The 27,626-nt window shown below is 44.4% G+C and overlaps 1 protein-coding gene across 1 annotated transcript in view; it reads right to left on the reverse strand.

The window, feature by feature from the left end:
* Positions 1-27,626, reverse strand: part of LOC126281791 (myrosinase 1-like) — a 121,538-nt gene that overhangs the window by 39,693 nt on the left and 54,219 nt on the right. Inside the window, exons 6-7 of the mRNA XM_049981004.1 lie at positions 21,660-21,754; positions 1,336-1,483 (exon numbers count right to left, since the gene is read on the reverse strand). Coding sequence (XP_049836961.1) covers positions 1,336-1,483; positions 21,660-21,754 — 243 coding nt within the window. The remainder of the gene's footprint in view (positions 1-1,335; positions 1,484-21,659; positions 21,755-27,626) is intronic.

A 27,626-nucleotide genomic window follows, 5' to 3' on the forward strand; every position in this document is an offset into this window, starting at 1 on the left:
GATTATATCTACAAATCCGTTTAGTGATCTGTAGATAGCCCGGAACGTAATTTGTGCGAGCAAATGCGGATATGAACCGTTATTAACCAGAAGTAGTTATCCTTTCATATTTGATTTTTTGTTGAAGAGTACGTGCAGCCGACTGAACAGTTTAGGAAATAATTTAAAATTTTTTTTTGCCACCAACAGATTTTCACATTACGGAATTTGTCGTAAGAAACTATTTTCTTAGTTATCACTAGCGTCGAATAAGTGCAGTACTGTCATACGGCAAATAGTATAGTTCAGCGTCCAGTGGAGGGTGCGTTTAGCACAAGCCTGATTCCAGCACGAGATTCATTCCACAACTAAGTCGTACAGTTTCTTTTCAAATGGAAAGATAAGGTGAAGTACTGAGCCGATAGCTTTAAATTACGGTCATTTTAAAGTAATAGTATCGGATTTTACACCCTAACAGTTTTATGTTGACTGTAAGTTACCTAAGTTCAGCAGATACTGTCCCGGTTTTATGCAGTTACAACGATAAGATTTTTTTTTTTAAAGATGGCACGGACACTAAAGCAGGAATACCTCTGTGCAATGATTATTAAAAATACTGCAAAAAATATTTTACCTATTTCTCGGTCAAACTGTGAGACGATTTTGACTACTGTTTGGAAATCGCATGGACGGATAGTGACAACCCACTCATTAACGGAGCTGTGAACATGAACCCGGATGATTTCAACATTCTCGGTGACTGAAATGCTGCCCTTTCTTCTACATCTTCATGATGAGTGTGTTATAGACATTCTTGTTTTCCAGGATGACAACAGTCATTTGACATGGCTGCATCCTTACGTCCTGGTATGGCGAACACTCATGCATCCTATTCCACCCCGACTGACGCTTTAAATCACCTCATCACCTAGCCTTAGTCTCATAGCAAATGTTTGGCAGAATTTGGAACTGGAGCTCCATGCGATCTGATATCGCCAACGAGTGGCTCCGGCCGGTTATGGCGTACCTGAACAAACTTGAGGACTGTTTTGCTCGTCGAATTGGGTTCATAGTCAAGGCTGGAGGCGTGTCACACGATGTTACCGTTATTTCTCTTGGGACGACAAATGTATTTCTTTCCGTTGTGTTGATTACACTTTCATTAACACGACATTGCCACTGTTGTTTTCACAATTTTATTACTCCCACTAACCTTGTAGAACTGAAGTGTCAGAAGCAGTTTTTTTTCACTTACCAATACATGGAATAGGTCCACAGTTGAAAGTAATTCACGTTTTTCACGGACGTTGTATCTTACGTGTTTCGTAGAATGCTGCGAAAGAGCGCACTACGCACCTTTGATGTACTCGACCTCCTCCGGGGTGAACTCAATGAGGCGGGACCTGGGGTACCCCTCAGCCTGACTGTTCTCCGCCACCCTCTGCTTCACGACAGCTGGGTAGTCGCCCTCTGACGTGAAGATTGGGTGACCGTACAGCCCGGCCTAAGACACCATGACTAATGATTAGACGTCGGATTTTAGGCAAAAACCTATTTTGTTTCTCATTAAATAAAGACAACAGAAGTTGTACATACACAAATTACGCCAATTTATGATCGAAAAATACCTAATTTCAGGTGAGTACCTGATTCTACCTAAATTTTAAAAATCCAATAAAATGAAATTTTTTATGACTAACATTCTCTCATGGTCTTCCCAGCTAAGAATTAACTCAAATATTTTATCGAAAATTGTAATTTTATAGTTCCTTAAATACCTAATTTCATGTTAGAACCTCATTGTACCTCATTTTTTAAAAAAATTCTACCGATGTTACTACAAGATGCATGACAGAATGGCGATGTACTTCCAACATGATGGATGTCTGGCACATAGCTCGCGTGCGGTTGAAACGGTATTGAATAGTAAATTTCATGGCAGGTGGATTGGTCGTCAAAGCACCATACTATGGCCCGCACGTTCACCGGATCTGACGTCCCCGGATTTCTTTATGTGGGGAAAGTTGCAATCGTGATCCACCGACAACGTCTGACAACATGCGTCAGCGCATTGTCAATGCATGTCGGAACATTACGGAAGGCGAACTACTCGCTGTTGAGAGGAATGTCGTTACACGTATTGCCAAATGCATTGATGTTGAGGGGCATCATTTTGAGCATTTATTGCATTAATGGAGTATTTACAGGTAATCACGCTGAAACAGCATGCGTTCTCAGAAATGATAAGTTCACAAAGGTACATGTATCACATTGGAACAACCGAACTAAAATGTTCAATCATACCTACGTCCTGTATTTTAATTTAAAAAAAACTACCTGTTACCAATAGTTCGTCTAAAATTGTGAGCCATGAGTTTGTGACTATTACAGCGCCATCTATCACAAAGCGAAAAAAGTGGTCGACTAAAACATTCATACTTCTTTACGCACTACACGAATATGTAATAAAAAATGGGGGCTCCTATCTAAAAAAGCACAGTTGATATCCGTTTGACCTATGGCAACTAGCGGGCCAACCATAGTACCATCTGGTTGTAAGCTAGACAGGTTTCGTTCTTTGTACTTTTTCGTTTGACGCTTATTTCGTGACATATTTGGCCCGGTCTCGATCACTGGACCACCCTGTATAGCTCTCATATATTATTTTCGTTCTCACTTACAAATATTTGGTGTGATGCTTTCTTAATATCTATATTCAAAAATGTAGGTGGTAAGCTTCTATCGATAACCGTAGTTCGGTGAAAATTCAATTTACCTTAGAGTGGAACTTTATCTCACCTTCCCCTACTGCTGTACTCATACGTACTGAGAACGAAAATTCTACAACCTGTTTCTCGTGGATAAAACTTATCTGTCCATTAAACATAAAGGCTGGAAGGTTTTCATTCGTTCATTACTGCTTAAAGAAACACTGGCCAGGTTTTTTTCTCAAAGGAAAGTCAAGAGCTTATGATGTTCCAATTTACAAAGTTAATTTGTTAATTCTGTAGACAGCATTTTTAGTCATCCGGATTTCAGACGCTTTATGTAAATAGACTGAGCGTAGGTAGTGGTACTGCTTAGAAGTAGCATTTGTGTCAACACTCAGATACTTGCGGCCAGCCAGGTTCGCAGATCCCGTGTGCCTAACTACACCACAAAGAGGATGTGGGCGCCAAAGAAACTTTTTTTTTTCACTACTAGCTTTTGCCCGCGACTTCATCCGCGTGGATCTCGAACCCACATGAATTTTGAAAAATCGTGAATGTGAGAAAAACAGTTGTAAGAGACTGAAGGTGACGCTGTCAAAAGGGCGCAAAGGAGAACGCATGTTTTTGTAAGTATACATACAGATATTTGAAGTATGAAATACCAGTATACCCTGATAGGGGAACAGACGAGTGTTGTATTTAAAGAAATTGCGAAAATTAGAAAATTCCTTTATATACAAAATTTGATATTTTGCCCATTAGAAACAAGTAATCTTAGCTGTGACCCGCGAGCAAGCTATGTAGAGTTGTCCATGAGAGGAAACAGTTCAGCCTGAGGTCGACAGTGGCGGCTCGAAGCGCCTGTGCTGGCGACATGTCCCAATTTTTATACAGTCCAATGTTTTCTCAATCCGGTCTAGCCACTGTCACGAATCATGATGATGAAAAAGAGAGGACAACACAAACACTCAGTCCCCGGGCAGAGAAAATCCCCAACCTGGCCGGGAATCGAACACGGGACCCTGGATAGAGGCAGCAACGCTAGCCACTAGTCCACGAGCTGCGGGCAGTAGCAGGGAAAAATTATCTTAGCGGTGTACTGGACCAGAAGCCGTTTCACGAACTCCCAAACTTGGCCTAACGTAACAACAGTGGCACCTATGCCTCCTCAGCAGTAGCGACGAGTCTTTTACAAAACTGGCGACGTTCGTCTACAAAAATGTTCCGAAACAGTATAATCGGAATACCCACTTTCAGAGGGATGTTATGCGCAGTGAGTCTGGATGCAGGAAAAGGACTTAAGAAGCTCTACCGGATAAGTGGTTGCATAGGTCCGGTCAAGAACTGTATTTATGAAACGATACACCACTTGTTTCCCATCACTTTTGTGGTGTCACCGCCAGACACCACACTTGCTAGGTGATAGCCTTTAAATCGGCCGCGGTCCGTTAGTATACGTCGGACCCGCGTGTCGCCACGATCAGTGATTGCAGACCGAGCGCCGCCACACGGCAGGTCTAGTCTAGAGAGACTCGCTAGCACTCGCCCCAGTTGTACAGCCGACTTTGCCAGCGATGGTTCACTGTCTATACGCTCTCATTTGCAGAAACGACAGTTTAGCATAGCCTTCAGCTACGTCATTTGCTACTACCTAGCAAGGCGCCATATTCTTCAAGAATGTATTCGGAACAGACAATATTGTGAATCATGTACCGTCAAGAGCGACGTTCATGATTGATGGGTTAAAGTTAAGTATCAAACTAATTATGTCCGCTTTCTGAATTCTCATTCCTTGTCATGTTCCAGACCTCACGTCAGTATAGTTCTTCCCTCTTCACGCTAGCTTGCGTGCATTTCGGCCTCCATTCATAACACGGTGTTGGCTCTTTTCCAAAATTCCCTGTTTTATAGCAGCCGCATGACGTGTTATTTGGGATAAATCTTCATAAACGAAACCAATAAGTTCCTCCATCGAAGCAACAACTAGACAAAGGCACTGTGGCAGAGGCACCGACCCATTTGATTCTGGCAATATATCCTCGCCGGTATACTCTACAAGACATCCGTTGTAACGATCGCATTACGAGAGGCGTCGCTGTTTTATTTTGTGTGATTTCCGTCAGACGTCACCTGTTATAATCCTCATTAGTTATGTGATCTACCCATCTAATCTTCAGCATTCTTCTGTAGCAACACATGTCGAAAGCTTCTGTTCTCTTCTTGTCTAAAATATTTATCGTCCATATTTCACTTCCATACATGGCTACACTCCATACAAATACTTTCAGAAACGACTTCCTAACACTTAAATCAATACTCGATGTTAACAAATTTCTCTTCTTCAGAAACGCTTTCCTTCCCATTGCCAATCTCCATTTTATATCCTCTCTACTTCAACCAGTAACAGTTATTTTGCTCCCCAAATAGCAAAACTTCGCAAAACTTCTTTACTACTTTAAGTGTCTCATTTCCTAATCTAATACCCTCAATATCACCCGACTTAGTTCGACTACATTCCATTATCCTCGTTTTGCTTTTGTTAATGTTCATCTTATATCCTCCTTTTAAGACACTGTCCATTCCTTTCAACTGCTCTTCCAAGTCCTTTGCTGTCTCTGACAGAATTACAATGTCATCGGCGAATCTCAAAGTTTTTTTCTTCTCCATGGATTTTAATACCTACACCGCATTTTTCTTTTGTTTCCTTCACTGCTTGCTCAATATACAGATTGAAAAACATCAGGGAGAGGCCACAACCCTTCCTCACTCCCTTCCCAACCACTGCTTCCCTTTCATGCCCCTCAACTCTTATAACTGCCATTTGGTTTCTATACAAATTGTAAATAGGCTTTCGCTCCCTGTTTTTAACCCTGCCACCTTCAAAATTTGAAAGAGTATTCCAGTCAACATTGTCAAAAGCTGTCTCTAAGTCTACAATCTAGCTTCTAAGATAAGCCGTAGGATCAGTATTGCCTCACGTGTTCCAATATTTCTACGGAATCCAAAAGTGATCTTCCCCGAGATCGGCTTCTACTAGTTTTTCCATTCGTCTGTAGAGAATTCGAATTAGTATTTTGCAGCCATGACTTATTAAACTGGTAGTTCGGTAATTTTCACATCTGTCAACACCTGCTTTCTTTGGGGTTGGGATTATTATATTCTTCTTGAAGTCTGAGGGTATTTTGCCTGTCTCGTACATCTTGCTCACCAGATGGGAGAGTTTTGTCAGGACTGGCTCTCCCAAGGCCGTCAGTAGTTCTAATGGAATGTTGTCTACTCCGGGGGGCCTTGTTTCGTCTCAGGTCTTTCAGTGCTCTGTCGAACTCTTCACGCGGTATCATATCTCCCATTTCATCTTCATCTACATCCTCTTCCATTTCCATAACATTGTCCTCAAGGACGTCGCCCTTGTATAGACCCTCTATATATCCCTTCCGCCTTTCTGCTTTCCCTTCTTTGCTTGGAACTGGGTTTCCATCTGAGCTCTGGATATTCATACAAGTGGTTCTCTTTTCTCCAAACGTCTCCTTATCTTTCCTGTAGGCAGTATGTATCTTACTCCTAGTGAGATAAGCCTCTACATCCTTGTATTCATCCTCTAGCCATCCCTGCTTAGCCATTTTGCACTTCCTGTCGATCTCATTTTTGAGGCGTTTGTATTCCTTTTTGCCTGCTTCATTTAACGTATTTTTATTTTTTCTCCTTTCATCAATTAAATTCAATATTTCTTCTGTTATCCAAGGATTTCTACTAGCCCTCGTCTTTTTACCTACTTGATCCTCTGCTGCCTTCACTACTTCATCCCTCAAAGCTACCCATTCTTCTTCTACCATATTTCTTTCTCCCATTCCTGCCATTTGTTCCCTTACTCCCTCCCTGAAACTCTGTACAACCTCTGGTTTAGTTAGTTTATCCAGGTCCCATCTCCTTAAATTCCCACCTTTTTGCAGTTTCTTTAGTTTTAATGTACAGTTTCTTAACCAATAGATTGTGATCACAGTTCACATCTGCCCCTTGAAATGTCTTCCAATTTAAAACCTGGTTCCTAAATCTGTCTTCCCATTATATAATCTGTCTGACACCTTTTAGTATCTCCTGGGTTCTTCCATGTATACAACCTTCTTTCATGATTCTGGAACCAAGTGTTAGCTATGATTAAGTTATGCTCTGCACAAAATTCTACCAGGCTTCCTCTTTCATTTCTTACCCCCAATCCATATTCACTTACGTTTCCTTCTCTCCCTTTTCCTACTATCGAATTCCAGTCACCAATGACTATTAAATTTTCGTCTCCCTTCACTATCTGAATAATTTCTCTTATTTCATCATACATTTCTTTAATTTCTTCGTCATCTGGAGAGCTAGTTGGCGTATAAACTTGTACTATTGTAGTAGGCGTGGGCTTCGTATCTATTTTGGCCAAAATAATGGGTTCACTATGCTGTTTTTAGTAGCTTACCCGAATTCTTATTTTTTTATTCATTATTAAACCTAGTCCTGCATTACCCCTATTTGACTTTGTAGTTATAACCCTGTATTCGCCTGATCAAAAGACTTGTTCCTCCTGCCACCGAACTTCACTAATTCCCGCTATATCTAACTTTAACCTATCCATTTCCCCTTTTAAATTGTCTAACCTACCTGCCCGATTAAGGGATCTGACATTCCACGCTCCGATCCGTAGAACCCCAGTTTTCTTTCTCCTGATAACGACGTCCTCTTGAGTAGTCCCCGCCCGGAGATCCGAATGGGGGACTATCATCATTAACCATACAGTAAAGCTGCATGCCCTCGGGAAAAATTACAGCTGTAGTTTGCTTTGCTTTCAACCGTTTGCAGCACCAGCACAGCAAGGCCGTTTTGGTTAATGTTACAAGGCCAGACCAGTCAATCATCCAGACTGTTACCCCTGCAACTACTGAAAAGGCTGCTGCCCCTCTTCAGGAACCACACGTTTGTCTGGCCTCTCAACAGATACCCCTCCGTTGTGGTTGCACCTATAGTACGGCTATCTGTATCGCTGAGGCACGCAAGCCTCCCCACCAACGGCAAGGTCCATGGTTCACGTGGGGAAGAGCCAGTACTAATGGAATCAGAATTGTTTTGCCTGTACCACCAGAGACCTCAAGGAAAAAGGTTACAGCCTGCTGTTGACTAACACTCCGTAATACTTTGTCCTGTACTTACCTTTGCTCATTGGAAAGGTTCCCAATGTTATTATTCACGATCTCAGCCATTGCAGTGAAAATAATTTGTCTCCGCAGCATATACGCGACTGTCTCACAGATGTCAGCGCCTTCCTGCGATTTTCGTAATGACTTGGAGGATTGCCGCTAATGGGAATAAGAATATGTCGAAGCGAGCATAGGCAACGATTGATAACACTCTAATCACAGTCTGCTATCTCCATAAGCGCGCCTACCCGCTAAAGAAAAAAAAGAGATGTCGCTGAAATTTCTCCCTCAGCAGCACAGGATGGGAAAGTCCGTAGAAGACCATCGTAACTGCAAACAAATTACGCGATCCACTTGGACTTCCACCGATTACGGCGTCGTCGAGCGTTTCGATCTAATTTAGATCGACATCTAGCAGCCGCAGCGCACTGTAACCTGCGTGAAACGTTAAATGTTCTACTCCATTTTCAGTTCTCCGAAATGCAAACAGGCGGAAGTAAAACAGCATTCACCGTTACTTGGATGGACTGTGTACACACTACCTGATGCGGGGTCCTGATAAACGCCTGGAAAACCCTTCCATTGACTGACCGTGTCGGCGTAAACTGAAAACCTCAGTGTTCGTCATAAATATAGTCGGAGGGCAATTGTTGTACATAAGAGCTCGAGCAAAACTATCTTACTGACAGAGATTGAAATAAGCTAATAGTGGGGCACGACGATTTTCTAAACGGTCCTGCAGTGAAATGAAATCGTTGACTGGTTTCTAAACGAACATGAGTGCATAACGGTAGTGTGTCGTTCGTGAATAGGCAAACGCGACACTGCTTGCGAGGTTCTATTATAGCGACCTGACTGATCTTTGGTCACTTAATCACGCTCAACACTCTGAAAGCCAAACGTCGCCTGGTGGCTTCCGTCATTTCACGTGTTTGCAAATGTATTTGATCGATTCTACGCCGGTGCAGTATTCGACACTCAGGTGAGCTTCAAATGCACGTGAAAGTATTGGTGAGTATTGTGCTACCAACAGATTGTCTACTGCAATACTCGTACTTTCACCGCGCATATTAACTTCAGCTGTGAAGCCGCCAATTTCAGGCGCCCGTCCGCGATACACTGGACACATGTTCCCAGTAGCAACATGTTCACCAGTAACAATTAGGAAACCTCCTCTGGCAGTGGTCTTCTTTCTTGCTAGGTGAACTGGTATTTAATGAGCCACATTGACCACGTATCAGGCTGGTTTTGACAGTGCTGTGCAGAATGGGGTCTCTGTCGGGATTTGGTATTTCGGCGCTAATAACTCTGTCAGTGTCATTGCACCTAATCTTCTCTTCGAAGAACAAGAGGTTGTGCGAATGAGGCAAAGCATGCTCTCGAATACATACAGCACCGTACTTCTCCCGATAACTTCTCGCTTGTAAGCAGGTCGATCGGGCGATTTTGTTTTAAATGGAATACTCGAGAAATCAAGCCGTGCCTGTCGTAGAATGCCTGGCCGGCGAGTTAATATGATCTCTATTTGGTGCCACTTTGGACAGTTGTTCTAGTAATAAACAAATGTGCGCCGCCGTATTTTCTAATGCATCCTGAGTACGCCCTGCCATATTCCTGGGAGCACCAGTAAATGTGGAAGAGAGAATCACCATCTTATCGAAGTTTTCAGCATCAGAATCTTGCTATAAAGTGTCTGTAACGTCGATACAATTTTCCGAACTTCATTGTTTCTGATCAGCGCCGATGAGCACTGACCGTTCAGTTCCAATTTTTGCATATACGTCTACTAAAAATTGGTTGAAAAGGCCTCGAAATCGGTGTAAGTAGGTACGTCCGTTCTTACCTAGCTGGATTAAAAAACTGTAGAACTTTGTTGCAGAAGGTTTCCGCTAAAATTAGGAGAACCTGTGGCAGGATCAATACTATACACAGCAAAATTGTAGCCGTCTTCACCTCGGCAAAACACTGAAGGATGCTGTAACGAATCACAAGCGCGATGGGTTTGTCTGAAGAGGATCATCATGAGTTCGTAACACAACGTCTCTTCAATCACATTCGTGCTCGACTAACAGAACAGCCATTTCATTTGTAATTGGTGCATTATTCCGCCCCGAGTGAGATTTTTGAGATTTTCTTGGTACTTTTCAGCTGCAACTGCAAACTTGTAATTATTGCGCCAGTCATTTGGAACTGACTGAAGTGCCGCTTTAAAGCTGTTGACATACGGGTTCACACTGTGTAGCATATTTTGAAAACTTTTTATCAAACGTGAATTTAAATTAGGAATACTTTGTTGCCTAACGTTTGCCTGGTCTTGTTAATTAGCTACAAAATAAATTTGTAAAAACCTTGGATTATCTGTTGGCAACAAAGATCCAATCAAATGGTACACGCCGCACGGGATAGCCGCGCGGTCTCGGACGCCTTGTCACGGCCCGCCTGTCTCCCCCCGTCGGAGGTTCGAGCCCTTCTTCGGGCATGGGTGTGTGTGTTGTCCTTAGCGTAATTATGTTTAAGATAGATTAAGTACTGCGTAAGCTTAGGAAACGATGACCTCAGCAGGTTGGTCCCATAAGACCCTGTGTACCAATTCCAAAAATGGTACACATGGACCGGGACCTTAAAAGTAGGCATAAACGCCCCTTCAGTGATCCGATTCGCACCAAAAGACGTCATTTAGAAAGGGCTGTTGTAGGCCCCTGAATTCTCCAAAAAGTGTTTCGTCAGTGGATGTTCTGCATTCAGTGGCTCTAATGGGTCTTGTAGTGTTTCTTAGGAGAACGTTGCCGGTTGGGTTTTCTGTGACAAGTCAAAGCACGGTAATGCGAGCATATTTCGTGCAGTGAGTCAAATAGAGAATTATCGACAAATTTTATTACGGAATCACTTTTTTTTCTTTTTCTATCCACTGCAGGTCCTCAGTATCGCATTCCGTCGACTTGTCATGACTAATGACTGACAGGTTGTATACATGGAAGAATCCTGGAGATACTAAAAGGTATCAGATAGATTATATAATGGTAAGACAGAGATTTAAGAATCAGGTTTTAAATTGTAGGACATTTCCAGGGGCAGATGTGGACTCTGACCACAATCTGTTGGTTATGACCTGTAGAATAAAACTGAGGAAACTGCAAAAAGGTGGGAATTTAAGGACATGGAATCTGGATAATCTGAAAGAACCAGAGGTTGTACAGAGTTTCAAGGAGAGCATAAGGGAACAATTGACAGGAATGGGAGAAAGAAACACAGTAGAAGAAGAATGGGTAGCTCTGAGGGATGAAGTAATGAAGGCAGCAGAGGATCAAGTAGGTAAAAAGACGAGGGCTGCTAGAAATCCTTGGGTAACAGAAGAAATATTGAATTTAATGGATGAAAGGAGAAAATATAAAAATGCGTTAAATGAAGCAGGCAGAAAGGAATACAAACGCCTCAAAAATGGCTAAGCAGGGATGGCTAGAGGACAAAATTAAGGATGTAGAAGCTTATCTCACTAGGGGTAAGACAGATACTGCCTACAGGAAAATTAAAAAGACCTTTGGAGAGAAGAGAACCACTTATATGAACATCAAGAACTCAGATGGCAACCCAGTTCTAAGCAAAGAAGGGAAGGCAGAAAGGTGGAAGGAGTATATAGAGGGTTTATACAGTGGCGATGTACTTGAGGACAATATTATGGAAATGGAAGAGGATGTAGATGAAGACGAAATGGGAGATAAGATACTGCGTGAAGAGTTTGATAGAGCACTGAAAGACCTGAGTCGAAACAAGGCCCCGGTAGTAGACAACATTCCATTAGAACTACTGACGGCCTTAGGAGAGCCAGTCATGACAAAACTCTACCAGCTGCTGAGCAAGATGTATGAGACAGGTGAAATTCCCTCCGACTTCAAGAAGAATATAATAATTCCAGTCCCAAAGAAAGCAGGTGCTGACTGATTTGAAAATTACCGAACTCTCAGTTTAATAAGTCACAGCTGCAAAATACTAACGGGAATTCTTTACAGACGAATGGAAAAACTAGTAGAAGCCGACCTGGGGGAAGATCAGTTTGGATTCCGTAGAAATGTTGGAACCCGTGAGGCAATACTGACCTTACGACGTATCTTAGAAGAAAGATTAAGAAAAGGCAAACCTACGTTTCTAGCATTTGTAGACTTGGAAAAAGCTTTTGACAATGTTGACTGGAATACTCTCTTTGAAATTCTGAAGGTGGCAGGGGTAAAATACAGGGAGCGAAAGGCTATTTACAATTTGTACAGAAACCAGATTTTCAGTTATAAGAGTAGAGAGGCATTAAAGGGAAGCAGTGGTTGGGAAGGGGGTGAGACAGGGTTGTAGCCTCTCCCCGATGTTATTCAATCTTTATATTGAGCAAGCAGTAAAGGAAACAAAAGAAAAATTCTGAGTAGGTATTAAAATTCATGGAGAAGAAGTAAAAACTTTGAGGTTCGCCGATGACATTGTAATTCTATCAGAGACAGCAAAGGACCTGGAAGAGCAGTTGAACGGAATGGACAGTGTCTTGAAAGGAGGATGTATAGATTTGTCAGGAAGTAGTTCCTGAAAGTTTTTGTATAGAGTGTAGCCATGTATGGAAGTGAAACATGGGCTATAACTAGTTTGGACAAGAAGAGAATAGAAGCTTTCGAAATGTGGTGCTACAGAAGAATGCTGAAGATTAGATGGGTAGATCACATAACTAATGAGGAGGTATTGAATAGGATTGGGGAGGAGAGAAGTTTGTGGCACAACTTGACTAGAAGAAGGGATCGGTTGATAGGACATGTCCTGGGGCATCAGGGTATTACAAATTTAGCATTGGAGGGCAGCGTGGAGGGTAAAAATCGTAGAGGGAGACCAAGAGATGAATACACTAAGCAGATTCAGAAGGATGTAGGTTGCAGTAGGTACTGGGAGATGAATAAGCTAGCACAGGATAGAGTAGCATGGAGAGCTGCATCAAACTAAGTCTCAGGACTGAAGACAACAACAACAGCAATGACTGACAGCGTAAGAACGATGGAGCAGCCGGTCTGCCTCTAGCTGCGTCACTGTGTTTGCCGCACTTCCTTTAAAACACTGCTTACTTTTTCAAACTGATGGACGGCTCCGAGCAACAAACGAAGCCCATGCTACTTATCTGCCTCCGACAGACGCGATATTTCATTACGGCTACCATCAGCAGATAAACGTGCTTCTCTTTCATGGTGCGTTTCTGGGGAAAATGAGATTTCGTGATGAATGCGGTCATCGGTCAAACGGATTTATCGTTCGGAATTCGCATCTACAGATCGGGAAATCTCGTTACGCCTACGATCAGATCATACCCGAATCTCACCTTCTTCGTCGGTTTCCGCTTTTCGGGCTGCAGAGTGACGACGTTCAGGTTCTACGTCACTCTCTAGAGACCGCAACACAGCGTTACGGAGTGTGTCAGGATTCAAACGTGATTCGTGTTCACAAGAAGCCTCTTGAGATCGAGACGAAGCAGTGCTAGCACACTGCAGTACTAAACGCCCTTCACACTCCGTTTCACTTTCTGTTAATCTTCGCAATTCCACTCGTTTGGCTTGAGGAGATACAGCAGAAAAAATGGTTCAAATGGCTCTGAGCATTATGGGACTTAACATCTGAGGTCATCAGTCCCCTAGACGTAGAACTACTTAAACCTAACTAACCCAAGGACAGCACACACATCCATGGCCGGCCGGTGTGTCCGAGCGGTTCTAGGCGCTTCAGTCTGGAACCGCGGGACCGCTACAGCCGCAGGTTCGAATCCTGGGATGTCCTTAGGTTAGTTAGGTTTAAGTAGCTCTAAGTTGTAGGGGACTGATGACCTCAGATGTCAAGTCCCATAGTGCTCAGAGCCATTTGAACCATATTTGAAAACATCCATTCCCGAGGCAGGATCCGAACCTGCGACAGCAGCAGCAGCGTGATTCCGTACTGCAGTGCCTAGAATCGCTCGGTCGCAGCGGTCGGCTTACAGAAAAAAGGTTAGACCGTTTTCGGGAAGGCATTATTACTACTCGAAAAACTTATCACTAGTAACAGTTATACCAACTGAAGAATGAATTCACTTATGTAAGATGCTAAACGAACGAAGACGCTAATACGAAATCACAATAATTGTGTCACTTCACTTATATCGATAACACACGATGAAACTTTCTCAAGAAATGTAAGTATAAACGATAATAGTTACACAGATTCAAGAATCAATTCAAGAATGTCTTTCCATAACGGCATTAAACTGTTAACATTATTATTATTATGATAAAAAATTCCAAAATATTACTTTTTACGGATTCTATCATTTATATTCTAGTTCATTTAGTTTGGTTTTATAAAACTTGTGCTGTTCCGATCTTTTTCCTCCAATATAATGACAGGATCCTTGCATTAAACTAAGGCGATATATATATATATATATATATATATATATATATATATATATATATATATATATATATATATATGCCAATTTGTTCATTTCATGGACAACTCTCTCTTGACGAAAAATTTAATTATGGAAAAATGGTTATCACATAAGTTCTCAAGACAGTTTCCCTGTATCTCCTGTAGATTCAGAATTTCCGTTACTAACCCAGTTAAAGGAAGCCCACTGTATATTAGATAATTCTGCTACTAGCCGGTGTATCAAGATAAAACATGCGTCAGAATTGAAGTTAGACCTCCAACGACACGAACGTGAAGTTCGCGTCCAATTTCATGCAAACATGATGCGCGTACTAGCATAAGTACAGACAGATAGACAAACAAATGAACAAAAGTTCTGAAAATAATTGTTTTGGCTTATATTGCTGTTACAAAGACCCCTCATATTAAGTTTTCTTAAATATCTCCTGTGTACAGACATCGGTCAGTAAGAATTCTTTTTTATATCTACAGATGAGCCAAAACATTATAATCACCTACTTAAAAGGGTGTTCGTCCACTTCTGGAACGCAATTCAACACTGATCCTACGTATCATGGATTCGACAAGTACTTGCTAGGTTTCCAGAGGTTTGTGGCACCAGACGCCACCGAGGTCACTCACTTGCCGTAACTTACGGGGGTTTGGTTGTGGGCCCGATAGCATCCCAGTTGCGTTTCATCGGACTCAGATAAGCCTAATTTGATGACCTGGATATCAACGTGAGTTCACTACCATGCTCCTGAAACAACAGTAGTATCGTTTTCGCCTTGTGATACGCAGTTACCCTGCTTGAACATGCCATCGCAGTTGGGGGGTTAGGGTAAGGCATTACAAGTGCTTCACAACAATGTTCAAAAAATGCCTCTGAGCACTATGGGACTTAACATCCGAGGTCATCAGTCCCCTAGAACGTAGAACTACTTAAACCTAACTAACCTAAGGACATCACACACATCCATGCCCGGAGCAGGATTCGAACCTGCAACCGTATCGTCACGCGGTTCGGGACTGAAGTGCCTAGAACCGCTCGGCCACCGTGGCGGGCTAATAATATTCACGTATACCACGGCTATCACGGTGCCCTCAATTACTACCGCAGGTCCCATGCAAAACCAGGAGAACGTCCCCCATAAGATAATACACTCCTGGAAATGGAAAAAAGAACACATTGACACCGGTGTGTCAGACCCACCATACTTGCTCCGGACACTGCGAGAGGGCTGTACAAGAAATGATAACACGCACGGCACAGCGGACACACCAGGAACCACGGTGTTGGCCGTCGAATGGCGCTAGCTGCGCAGCATTTGTGCACCGCCGCCGTCAGTGTCAGCCAGTTTGCCGTGGCATACGGAGCTCCGTCGCAGTCTTTAACACTGGTAGCATGCCGCGACAGCGTGGATGTGAACCATATGTGCAGTTGACGGACTTTGAGCGAGGGCATATAGTGGGCATGCGGGAGGCCAGGTGGACGTACCGCCGAATTGCTCAACACGGGGGGCGTGAGGTCTCCACAGTACATCGATGTTGTCGCCAGTGGTCGGCGGAAGGTGCATGTGCCCGTCGACCTGGGACCGGACCGCAGCGACGCACGGATGCACGCCAAGACCGTAGGATCCTACACAGTGCCGTAGGGGACCGCACCGCCACTTCCCAGCAAATTAGAGACGCTGTTGCTCCTGGGGTATCGGCGAGGACACTTCGCAACCGTCTCCATGAAGCTGGGCTACGGTCCCGCACACCGTTAGGCCGTCTTCCGCTCACGCCCCAACATCGTGCAGCCCGCCTCCAGTGGTGTCGCGACAGGCGTGAATGGAGGGACGAATGGAGACGTGTCGTCTTCAGCGATGAGAGTCGCTTCTGCCTTGGTGCCAATGATGGTCGTATGCGTGTTTGGAGCCGTGCAGGTGAGAGCCACAATCAGGACTGCATACGACCAAGGCACACAGGGCCAACACCCGGCATCATGGTGTGGGGGGCGATCTCCTACACTGGACGTACACCTCTGGTGATCGTCGAGGGGACACTGAACAGTGCACGGTACATCCAAACCGTCATCGAACCCATCGTTCTACCATTCCTAGACCGGCAAGGGAACTTGCTGTTCCAACAGGACAATGCACATCCGCATGTATCCTGTGCCACCCAACGTGCTCTAGAAGGTGTAAGTCAACTACTCTGGCCAGCAAGATCTCCGGATCTGTCCCCCATTGAGCGTGTTTGGGACTGGATGAAGCGTCGTCTGACGCGGTCTGCACGTCCAGCACGAACGCTGGTCCAACTGAGGCGCCAGGTTGAAATGGCATGGCAAGCCGTTCCACAGGAAGACATCCAGCATCTCTACGATCGTCTCCATGGGAGAATAGCAGCCTGCATTGCTGCGAAAGGTGGATATACACTGTACTAGTGCCGACATTGTGCATGCTCTGTTGCCTGTGTCTATGTGCCTGTGGTTCTGTCAGTGTGATCATGTGATGTATCTGACCCCAGGAATGTGTAAATAAAGTTTCCCCTTCCTGGGACAATGAAGTCACGGTGTTCTTATTTCAATTTCCAGGAGTGTACTTGCTCCCACCGGCCACCGTCCGTGGCGCGCTGCATGGTCGAGCAGTCTGGATGACGGCATATCTGGACATGGCCATCGATATTGCTTAAGTCGGCGCATTTCCTCACTGGCGCCCCCTTGTCTTTGCTATAATGTTTTCCCATTTGTTTCTGCTCCGCTCGTATACTTCTCTTACCTCACCACATGCCCCCAGTGCCAGCAGGCATCATACAACCTCGCGGTGGGCAGTGGTCATGATATGTTGGCTCGTCATTGTAGATTTCACTAGATGGAAAATTTATCGTGGTACTTTCTATAAGGCCAGCTGAGTGCCAAGCGGTGGCGGGGTATCCACTCATTCTAAATCTGTTAGTCTAACCAAAACTTCCCTCTGTCCGCTCTCTCTGTCAATCACCTCCTGCTGCTCTCTCTGTACATCTCCTCTTTCCCCCCTCTCTGTCTGTCCATCTCATCCTCCCCCTTCTCACTCCACGTTATCTCCCCCACCTAATAGAAGTTTGCTTGTGCTCACCCCCACAGTATTTCTTTCCAGATTGTAAGTAGTAAGAGTACAGCGTTTCTTTGAAATCGATACAGGATATTAGGAGGAGCATTTTACTCGGAGCTTTGTCCGCATACATAGACGTCACATAGACCTAACGTATTTCGCACATATTTATACGCATATTTCACCTGTGTGTCTAACGAATTTCGCCCTGCACTTTCGTTTTCAAGGAACTCAATGTTTATGACGTCATGTGTACTGATCTATGTATCGCAAAACGAAATTTGGAAATACATTCTCTAGTATATACACTCCTGGAAATGGAAAAAAGAACACATTGACACTGGTGTGTCAGACCCACCATACTTGCTCCGGACACTGCGAGAGGGCTGTACAAGCAATGATCACTCGCACGGCACAGCGGACACACCAGGAACCGCGGTGTTGGCCGTCGAATGGCGCTAGCTGCGCAGCATTTGTGCACCGCCGCCGTCAGTGTCGGCCAGTTTGCCGTGGCATACGGAGCTCCATCGCAGTCTTTAACACTGGTAGCATGCCGCGACAGCGTGGACGTGAACCGTATGTGCAGTTGACGGACTTTGAGCGAGGGCGTATAGTGGACATGCGGGAGGCCAGGTGGACGTACCGCCGAATTGCTCAACACGTGGGGCGTGAGGTTTCCACAGTGCATCGATGTTGTCGCCAGTGGTCGGCGGAAGGTGCACGTGCCCGTCGACCTGGGACCGGACCGCAGCGACGCACGGATGCACGCCAAGACCGTAGGATCCTACGCAGTGCCGTAGGGGACCGCACCGCCACTTCCCAGCAAATTAGAGACACTGTTGCTCCTGGGGTATCGGCGAGGACACTTCGCAACCGTCTCCATGAAGCTGGGCTACGGTCCCGCACACCGTTAGGCCGTCTTCCGCTCACGCCCCAACATCGTGCAGCCCGCCTCCAGTGGTGTCGCGAAAGGCGTGAATGGAGGGACGAATGGAGACGTGTCGTCTTCAGCGATGAGAGTCGCTTCTGCCTTGGTGCCAGTGATGGTCGTATGCGTGTTTGGCGCCGTGCAGGTGAGCGCCACAATCAGGACTGCATACGACCGAGGCACACAGGGCCAACACCCGGCATCATGGTGTGGGGAGCGATCTCCTACACTGGCCGTACACCTCTGGTTATCGTAGAGGGGACACTGAATAGTGCACGGTACATCCAAACCGTCATCGAACCCATCGTTCTACCATTCCTAGACCGGCAAGGGAACTTGCTGTTCCAACAGGACAATGCACGTCCGCATGTATCCCGTGCCACCCAACGTGCTCTAGAAGGTGTAAGTCAACTACCCTGGCCAGCAAGATCTCCAGATCCGTCCCCCATTGAGTATGTTTGGGACTGGATGAAGCGTCGTCTGACGCGGTCTGCACGTCCAGCACGAACGCTGGTCCAACTGAGGCGCCAGGTGGAAATGGCATGGCAAGCCGTTCCACAGGACTACATCCAGCATCTCTACGATCGTCTCCATGGTAGAATAGCAGCCTGGATTGCTGCGAAAGGTGGATATATACTGTACTTGTGCCGACATTGTGCATGCTCTGTTGCCTGTGTCTAAGTGCCTGTGGTTCTGTCAGTGTGATCATGTGATGTATCTGACCCCAGGAATGTGTCAATAAAGTTTCCCCTTCCTGGGACAATGAATTCACGGTGTTCTTATTTCAATTTCCAGGAGTGTATAAATGATGTCTGCTAAACGTGTTGCGATTACAGTTACTAGTAAAGAAGTAATGTCACAAAAGTTCATGCCTGATGTGGCAGTTTTATTGCATGAACAACGGAAATGTAGTAACAGATAAATTTTTTTCGTTTCATCATTTCGTAGGAGTGTGAGTGAGAATGAACTCCGTAATGGCTTGAAAGTGTATCTCAAGTTGGTTGCAAATCTGAAAGTCCTCTCATTCTTAAATAATGGATTAATATAATCTGGCTATTTCCTACTCTTCTTCATCGCCACCCCTACCCCTTTGGAGGCAGGCGGTTCTTATCCCCAGAGTGGTTCTTCACAAGCGGTAAATGACTTACCAAGTTTGGTTGAAATCGATCCAGTGGTTTAGGGAAACGTACTTTCAATTTTATAATATGTATAGATTTGCTATATAAAAGACTAATGGTAGTGTGCCAACACATAACCCAGTGTGGGCTGTTTAATATTTTGTACCAGCTGTAATAAACCACACACGTTACACTCTATCGTCTCCGTTTATGTAAAATTTTGTGAGGGATCAGGTGTCGACCGAACGATCTGTTGCAGTACGAACTTTTTTCTATACCGTGAACGGCATAAAAAGACATTTTATTTTTTTAATTTAATATATGTTAACAATCATTGAAGCCTTGCAGAAAATTGCCAGAGGACAGGAGAGTGTTTCCTAAAACTCATTCGCGAGGCTCTTAAGCGATACACACCACCCACAGTGAGCTCTGGTGACACGTAACAGATCGAATCACCAGCTCAAGTCACAAGCACGGTTTTATAACTGAGTTGACAAAGGTCTGTCACACCTCCTAATTTTGGGTCTGCCCTTCTTCTCCCCATCATAGTTTAGCAAGTCGACGTGTCGTGGACTCAACAAGTCGTTGGAAGTCCCCTGTAGAGCCATGCTGCCGCTATAGCTGAGCATAATTGTGATACTGCTGCCGGGGCAGGGTTTTGTGCACGAACTGACCCCGCGACTTTGACCCATAAATGTTCGATAGGGTTCATGTCAGACGATCTGGCCAGAATGTTCTTCAAACAGTCGGCCGCTGTCGCCGAGAGGTTCTAGGCGCTTCAGTGAGGAACTGCTGCTACGGTTGCAGGTTCTAATCCTGCCTCGATCATGGATGTGTGTGATGTTCTAAGACCCACAGTGCTCAGGGCCATTTGGACCATTTGATTTTGTTCTTCCAACGAATGACGAACAATTGTGCCCCTATGACATGATATCATTGTTTGGGAATATCAAGTCCATGAATGGCTGCTGATGGTTCCCAAGTAGCCGAACATAACCATTTCCAGTCAGTGATTGGTTCAGTTTCACCAGAGAACCCGGTCCATTCCACGTGAACACAGGCTGCACCATTCTGGTGGCGCCTCCTGCTTGCACAGTGCCTTGTTGACAGCCTGGGTCCTTGCCATCGTGGGATCTGCGCGATACTCGTACCCTACCATCAGCTCTTACCACCTGAAATCGGGACTCATCTGATCAGGCCACGGTTTTCCAGTTGCCTACGGTCCAACCGATGTGGTCACGAACCCAGAAGAAGCGCTTTCGGCGATGTCGTGCTGTTAGGAAAGGCACTCGCGATGGTCGGCTGCTGCCATAGCCCACTAACACCAAATTTCACTGTTCTAACGGCTACATTTGTCGTATGCCCCACATTGATTTACGCAGTTATTTCGCGCAGTGTTGCTTGTCTGTTAGCATTCTACGCATACGCCGCTGCTCTCGATCTTTAAGTGAAGGATGTCGGCCACTGTGTTGTCTGTGGTGAGAGGTAATGCCCGATGGTGTGGATTTTGGAATATTGAATTCCCCGGCAAGTTCCGGTATAGAATGTGCAATGCGTCTACCTCCAAGTGGTACTGCGCGTTCAAAGTCTGTTAATACCCGTCGTGCAGCCTTAATCTCTTCGGGAACCTTTTCATATGAGTCTCCTGAGCACGAATAACATCTCCGCCAATGTGCTGCCTCTATATATGCCCCGTGCACGCTCTTCTACCGCCATCTGTATATCAGCATATTGCTATTCCATGACTTTTTTTCACGTCAGTATACAACAGCTCAGGGAAGACCAGTAGCAGGGTGATACGACTTGTCCTGCTGCGATAGGTCTGGCGCAGCAGTTGTTTAGAGGACAGTCACCTACAGCCGTTCGTCATGCATTCCAGTACACTGTCTTTAACGGTCTGATGGTAATTCGTTGGGGTTGGTACAAAATTAACATCTGTCGTTTGCTGACGTCAAAAATATGTCTCGGAAACCAAGCAATTTTGATCTCACCTTTATGTAAGATTGTATGTTTATTTCTATATGATGGATTGACTTTTCAGTTATTATGTGTTCAAATGGAGTAATTGGTGTACGACGATTTTTGATAAATGAGAAATCATACAGAGTGTTGCTAAAAGCAAAAAATTATGCAGATTCAGTAGAAGCAATGAATGTTTGTGGCTAGCTACAGTCCAATGTGTGTTAAGACCGTCGTAAGAGAAGAGCACATTATGGCAGTGAAAGATGGATAATGTAGGAATCCACACTTACGTAAAACTGATTCTTGCGTTCAGCTGCGTCGATGTCGGCTTGAGCGTCCGTGGCGGGCTCATACCACATTACGTTGATAGTGATGCCCACCTTCCCTGAAACACGTAAAACAGCGTTTATCAGTCAGCTGTTGAAGTTATCAACGAATACATCTCTACTGATAAAACCGAACTGAAACATAGCAACGAGAAACTGAGAAAAATAACAGTATGGCAGGAAAAGTCCTCACAGTAAACTCAGAAACAAAACTACACTCCTGGAAATGGAAAAAAGAACACATTGACACCGGTGTGTCAGACCCACCATACTTGCTCCGGACACTGCGAGAGGGCTGTACAAGCAATGATTACACGCACGGCACAGCGGACACACCAGGAACCGCGGTGTTGGCCGTCGAATGGCGCTAGCTGCGCAGCATTTGTGCACCGCCGCCGTCAGTGTCAGCCAGTTTGCCGTGGCATACGGAGCTCCATCGCAGTATTTAACACTGGTAGCATGCCGCGACAGCGTGGACGTGAACCGTATGTGCAGTTGACGGACTTTGAGCGAGGGCGTATAGTGGGCATGCGGGAGGCAGGGTGGACGTACCGCCGAATTGCTCAACACGTGGGGCGTGAGGTCTCCACAGTACATTGATGTTGTCGCCAGTGGTCGGTGGAAGGTGCACGTGCCGGTCGACCTGGGACCGGACCGCAGCGACGCACGGATGCACGCCAAGACCGTAGGATCCTACGCAGTGCCGTAGGGGACCGCACCGCCACTTCCCAGCAAATTAGGGACCCTGTTGCTCCTGGGGTATCGGCGAGGATCATTCGCAACCGTCTCCATGGAGCTGGGCTACGCTCCCGCACACCGTTAGGCCGTCTTCCGCTCACGCCCCAACATCGTGCAGCCCGCCTCCAGTGGTGTCGCGACAGGCGTGAATGGAGGGACGAATGGAGACGTGTCGTCTTCAGCGATGAGAGTCGCTTCTGCCTTAGTGCCAATGATGGTCGTATGCGTGTTTGGCGCCGTGCAGGTGAGCGCCACAATCAGGACTGCATACGACCGAGGCACACAGGGCCAACACCCGGCATCATGGTGTGGGGAGCGATCTCCTACACTGGCCGTACACCTCTGGTTATCGTAGAGGGGACACTGAATAGTGCACGGTACATCCAAACCGTCATCGAACCCATCGTTCTACCATTCCTAGACCGGCAAGGGAACTTGCTGTTCCAACAGGACAATGCACGTCCGCATGTATCCCGTGCCACCCAACGTGCTCTAGAAGGTGTAAGTCAACTACCCTAGCAGCAAGATCTCCGGATCTGTCCCCCATTGAGCATGTTTGGGACTGGATGAAGCGTCGTCTTACGCGGTCTGCAAGTCCAGCACGAACGCTGGTCCAACTGAGGCGCCAGGTTGAAATGGCATGGCAAGCCGTTCCACAGGACTACATCCAGCATCTCTACGATCGTCTCCATGGGAGAATAGCAGCCTGGATTGCTGCGAAAGGTGGATATACACTGTACTAGTGCCGACATTGTGCATGCTCTGTTGCCTGTGTCTATGTGCCTATGGTTCTGTCAGTGTGATCATGTGATGTATCTGACCCCAGGAATGTGTCAATAAAATTTCCCCTTCCTGGGACAATGAATTCACGGTGTTCTTATTTCAATTTCCAGGAGTGTAGCTTCCCATAATGACTATAAATTATCTGAATGAACATCAGTTACATATATCAGTTTAGTATCACAAAAGGAAACATATTTTACATGTTATGTAATAAACAAATAGTCAAACTGCAATGGTGATACGACTGGGGAATATCGAACTGAATCTGAACAATCATTATGAACCAATAGATGGGACTTGTTCACATTTAAATTGTCTCGTTACAATAGACATGTTAATTAAAACATGACTAGTTTCCACTAGTAATGTATCGTAGAAACACTTGCATATGGTAGGGGTTAGGACTGTTATTAAGGCAATGTTTTCCGTGAGTAACCACCGCTAATATTGCGGGCGTCACTGTGTTGCTGGAACGAGGAACGTACGAAAACATCCTGAATTAGGACACCTAGTCATAGACTCATTGAGGATAACCACACTATTATAACACAGGGGCATGCAGTGCTGCAGCACGTAGACAGGGATGGCGTACCACATCACCGAGAACAGAGTTCCAAGTTTACAAAAACTGTTGCCTCCGAGAAAACCAGGAATTTCATCATCTGTTACTATTGTGTACGATTAAGTAACTACGACGGAAGAGGCTGTTATTTCACTGTTCGTACTGTGGATGTCAGGGATTGTCGGAGTGGCGTGAGACTAAGCATCGGTGTACTAACAACAAGAAAATCAATTAAAATCCTGGATATAATATGAACAAGTAACACATGGTTTATACCTCATGCAAAGTGGTTGTATGTTACCCACCAGCCGCACAAAGGCATGTGAATCCAGAATTCGTAAGTTCAGTAACACAAAAATGGCTATAAAGTGCGAAACTCGCTTGAAGCGCATTGATTCACGATAATTATTCCTCGAAACTGAGGAATGGATTTTAGTAATAACCGTTGTCTGAATGTCCACTTCCTTTATATAGTCGGTACGCGTGGCCCCGATGTTCCCGTGCATAAAGCAGTGATGCTAATAAACGAAAGTACTTCTAAACGTCTGATTCTCGTGTATCTCAAACCTGGAACTTCAAGAGAAATATATTCATTAAGAAGAAAACCGATTAAACAGCCTAAGAACGGGCTAAGCTGGAAATCTGAACATCTACACAACACAACATCCAAAGTGGAGAGTGTCCACGTCTGCCTCATCTGACACATGGCCCATTCGTGCCTCCCTAGGCACTCATACACTATGAGTGGTGACAGTCCATCGCTGTTTATTATGGCAAGGGGTTACGTGCGCGTCTTCCACTTGTCCACCTACCTTTGGCGAATGTTCAGAAACTTCTAGACAGGAATGGTGTATGGAACGACGTCAATCAGGACGATAATGGTAATAATATATAGTGTTTCTGGACGAATCCAGGTTCTTTTTGTTTGCATCGAGCAAAAATGCGGCCACCATTTTCAAACAGGGGTATCGGCATCACAGTGGCTGCATTCGCACAAGGCGTAGAGCGCCAACTCAAGGCCTTATGGTATGGGGTGCTACTGGGTACAACCACAAATTACAGTGTGACCAGTGTTGAACTACGCGAGTAACATCCTGCGACCGGTAGCCAAGCCCTTTCTGCACAACACTCCAGACGCCCTTTTTGAGCAGCGCAATGCACGACCACATGTTGCTGCGCAAACACGTGACTTTTTGATCTCAGAGGATATCAGCCCTTTGCCCTGGCCCTCCAGATCACCAGACTTGTCACACATGGAAAATTTGTGGGATATGGTGAAGTGACGTGTGCAATATTGTGACCCAGTTCCAACCACCGCCGATGAACTTTGGAACCAGGCAAATGCAGCGTGGATGTGTATACCGCAGGACGCCATTCGCGCCTTATACGCGTCGCTTCCATCACGCACAGAACAAGTTATCAGGGCACATGGCAGATTCTGTGCCCTCTAGGCAACAGGACACATGCTGAGCTGAGGTGACTGAAATGCTAGTTATTTCTACAGAACGTACCAACCTACCTCTCCTGTGGATATGACCCTCCTATCTCTAGTCATTCAAGATGTTCTGTTTTCTCTCAACATGTGTACTTTTCGAGTGCTGTCTATTTAATCAAGAAACAGTGGTGCTGTGTTTAGAATGAACAAAACATACTGCTGCGTTTTATTGATAAGAGAGGTGAAATACCCAGCATTACTCGACCTGTAACAGTTATGCCTAATTTGAATGGCGTGATTACACTAAAAAAGAATCTTGTGATTCAGCACGTAGTGAATATGTTGGAAGAGAATTTTTCAGGGCACAAATCGAGTTTTTAATTAAAAACGTCGACAGACGCACGTTGAGCTGGACCAAGTAAGCAAAGTGGCTCACTAGCAAAATATAATCATTTGCTATAATTTAAGATCCTGTTCCCTTGTAACATTCAGAAACAAAATCTTAACCTAGCACTGAAAGTTTTTGATAAAAGGAAGTAGCTGTTTTAAGTTCTTAACAGACTTTTCATGGTCAGAACATCACTCACACAAATAATTTGAAACTAGAGGCACACAGTGTAAGTTGAAGGTGCATATGAAGGCGAAAGATTCAACAATCAGTACAGGCAACCTATTAGGATAAATAGCTTCTTACAATCATTCTTAAAAACGGTTGAAAAAATCTTTAAGCCCTCAGTCATTTATGAATACCCTTCATGCGTTTTAACCTTGATTCCATATGTATCTGTACATTACAAAACAGATTAAATATTTATAGGCAAGTTTCTGAATGACAATCTGGAAGATAGATTTACTTGTTATTGTCAGCTTAGTAGGGCAAATTACTATCTAAGTTATATCCTAATACCTCAGCGTGAGAAAAAAATTAAAATTCGAAGATATGGCTCTGCTTTATTCTTTGAATAAAATAATACAATTGATGACTCTCCTTACTTGTTTCGACACAATTGATAACTGTGCAACTGTTGACAAATATTCCGTGGTGTTAAGGGAGAATTTCAAAATATCAAAGGTACCAGAAAGTTTTCTGCATTTACTGATGGGAGACATATGATTTTGCTGCAAAGAAGGCACTTTTTCTTAAAAATTGAGAGATTTGCATCTCTTGTGTGCAATCTGATAAGGAGGTTGAATTATCTATCCCAAATGACTTCGTTGCAGAATGGACCCTGGAAGGTTAACAGTTCCCATTGACAATGTTATTCTGGTGATCACTACTGCTTGGTTAATGTTGAAACATACTGTATGTTGAATGCGTGTTCAAGTACTATCATTGGTGATTTAAATCATCGTTTTTTTTTTGTTTAAAATGTGTAGTCTAAAGATGGAGACCTGTGATATTGTTGAGGGTGATACCTGTAAATGACAGAGAACTTTGGACGACCTATTGCAAAACATCAATTCCCAATCATGCAAGGTAGTGACAAATAATTTGACTAAGAATATCAGTGACATTGTCGCCAGCAAACTTAAGCGGCAGCCAGTTAAAAATACTGAGGGCAACACAGAATATTTTGTAAATAAATATCTAAATGCTATATTTTCTGCATATTTTACTGCAGTTTTGTGTAAATACATACGTAAATGCTATATTTTTCAGTCATTCCATCCCACTTCCCATTTATGAAAATTTCGGAGAATCCTAGAAACAAAATTTCAGTTTCAAGTTGGTGTGCGTGTGTGTGCGTGTGTGTGTGTGCGTGCGTGCGTGTGTGTGTGTGTGTGTGTGTGTGTGTGTGTGTGTGTGTGTGTGTGTGTGTGTGTGTGTGTGTGTGTGTATGAAGTAGGGTTTTTTTTTTTTTTTGTAATTACAAATGAAACAGTACCATGATTTGATTCATTGAGGACACAGATTTCAGTTACTTCACAGTTAAAGCAGTTAATGAAACCGCTGTGCTTTTGTTCTGAGAGTAAATAATACTAAACAAACAGTTATGTCATTTATACTTTGTTTAGAGCAGGGGTTCCCAACAAAATTTTCTCGAGGACCCCCGTACCGAGCATGATTGCTACCTTGTCATATCACAGCATCAAGTACCTAAAAAAAGGCAAATTAAAAGTCTTTTTATACGTTTTCTATTTTTGGTACTTGGAAAAAATATTGACATGTTCATTATTGAAAAAATATTGAGCATAAAACCTTTTCAATTTAGCCACCATTGTTATTGTTAAATTTTTGATTATTACTTAAAATCTTTGTCTTCAAATCTGGCTGTCTAGTGTAACAAACGCCTTAAAAAAATAAAAATTGAGTATGAACTGAAAATGACAGGAAAAAATTAAAACTGAGTGTATTGGTCTGTCAAGTGTTCTGCACTTGAGATTGCATTGAGTAGACATGTGTGAAAAATAA

The sequence above is a fragment of the Schistocerca gregaria genome, chromosome 7 (assembly GCF_023897955.1).
Source record: "Schistocerca gregaria isolate iqSchGreg1 chromosome 7, iqSchGreg1.2, whole genome shotgun sequence".
Lineage (NCBI taxonomy): Eukaryota > Metazoa > Arthropoda > Insecta > Orthoptera > Acrididae > Schistocerca > Schistocerca gregaria.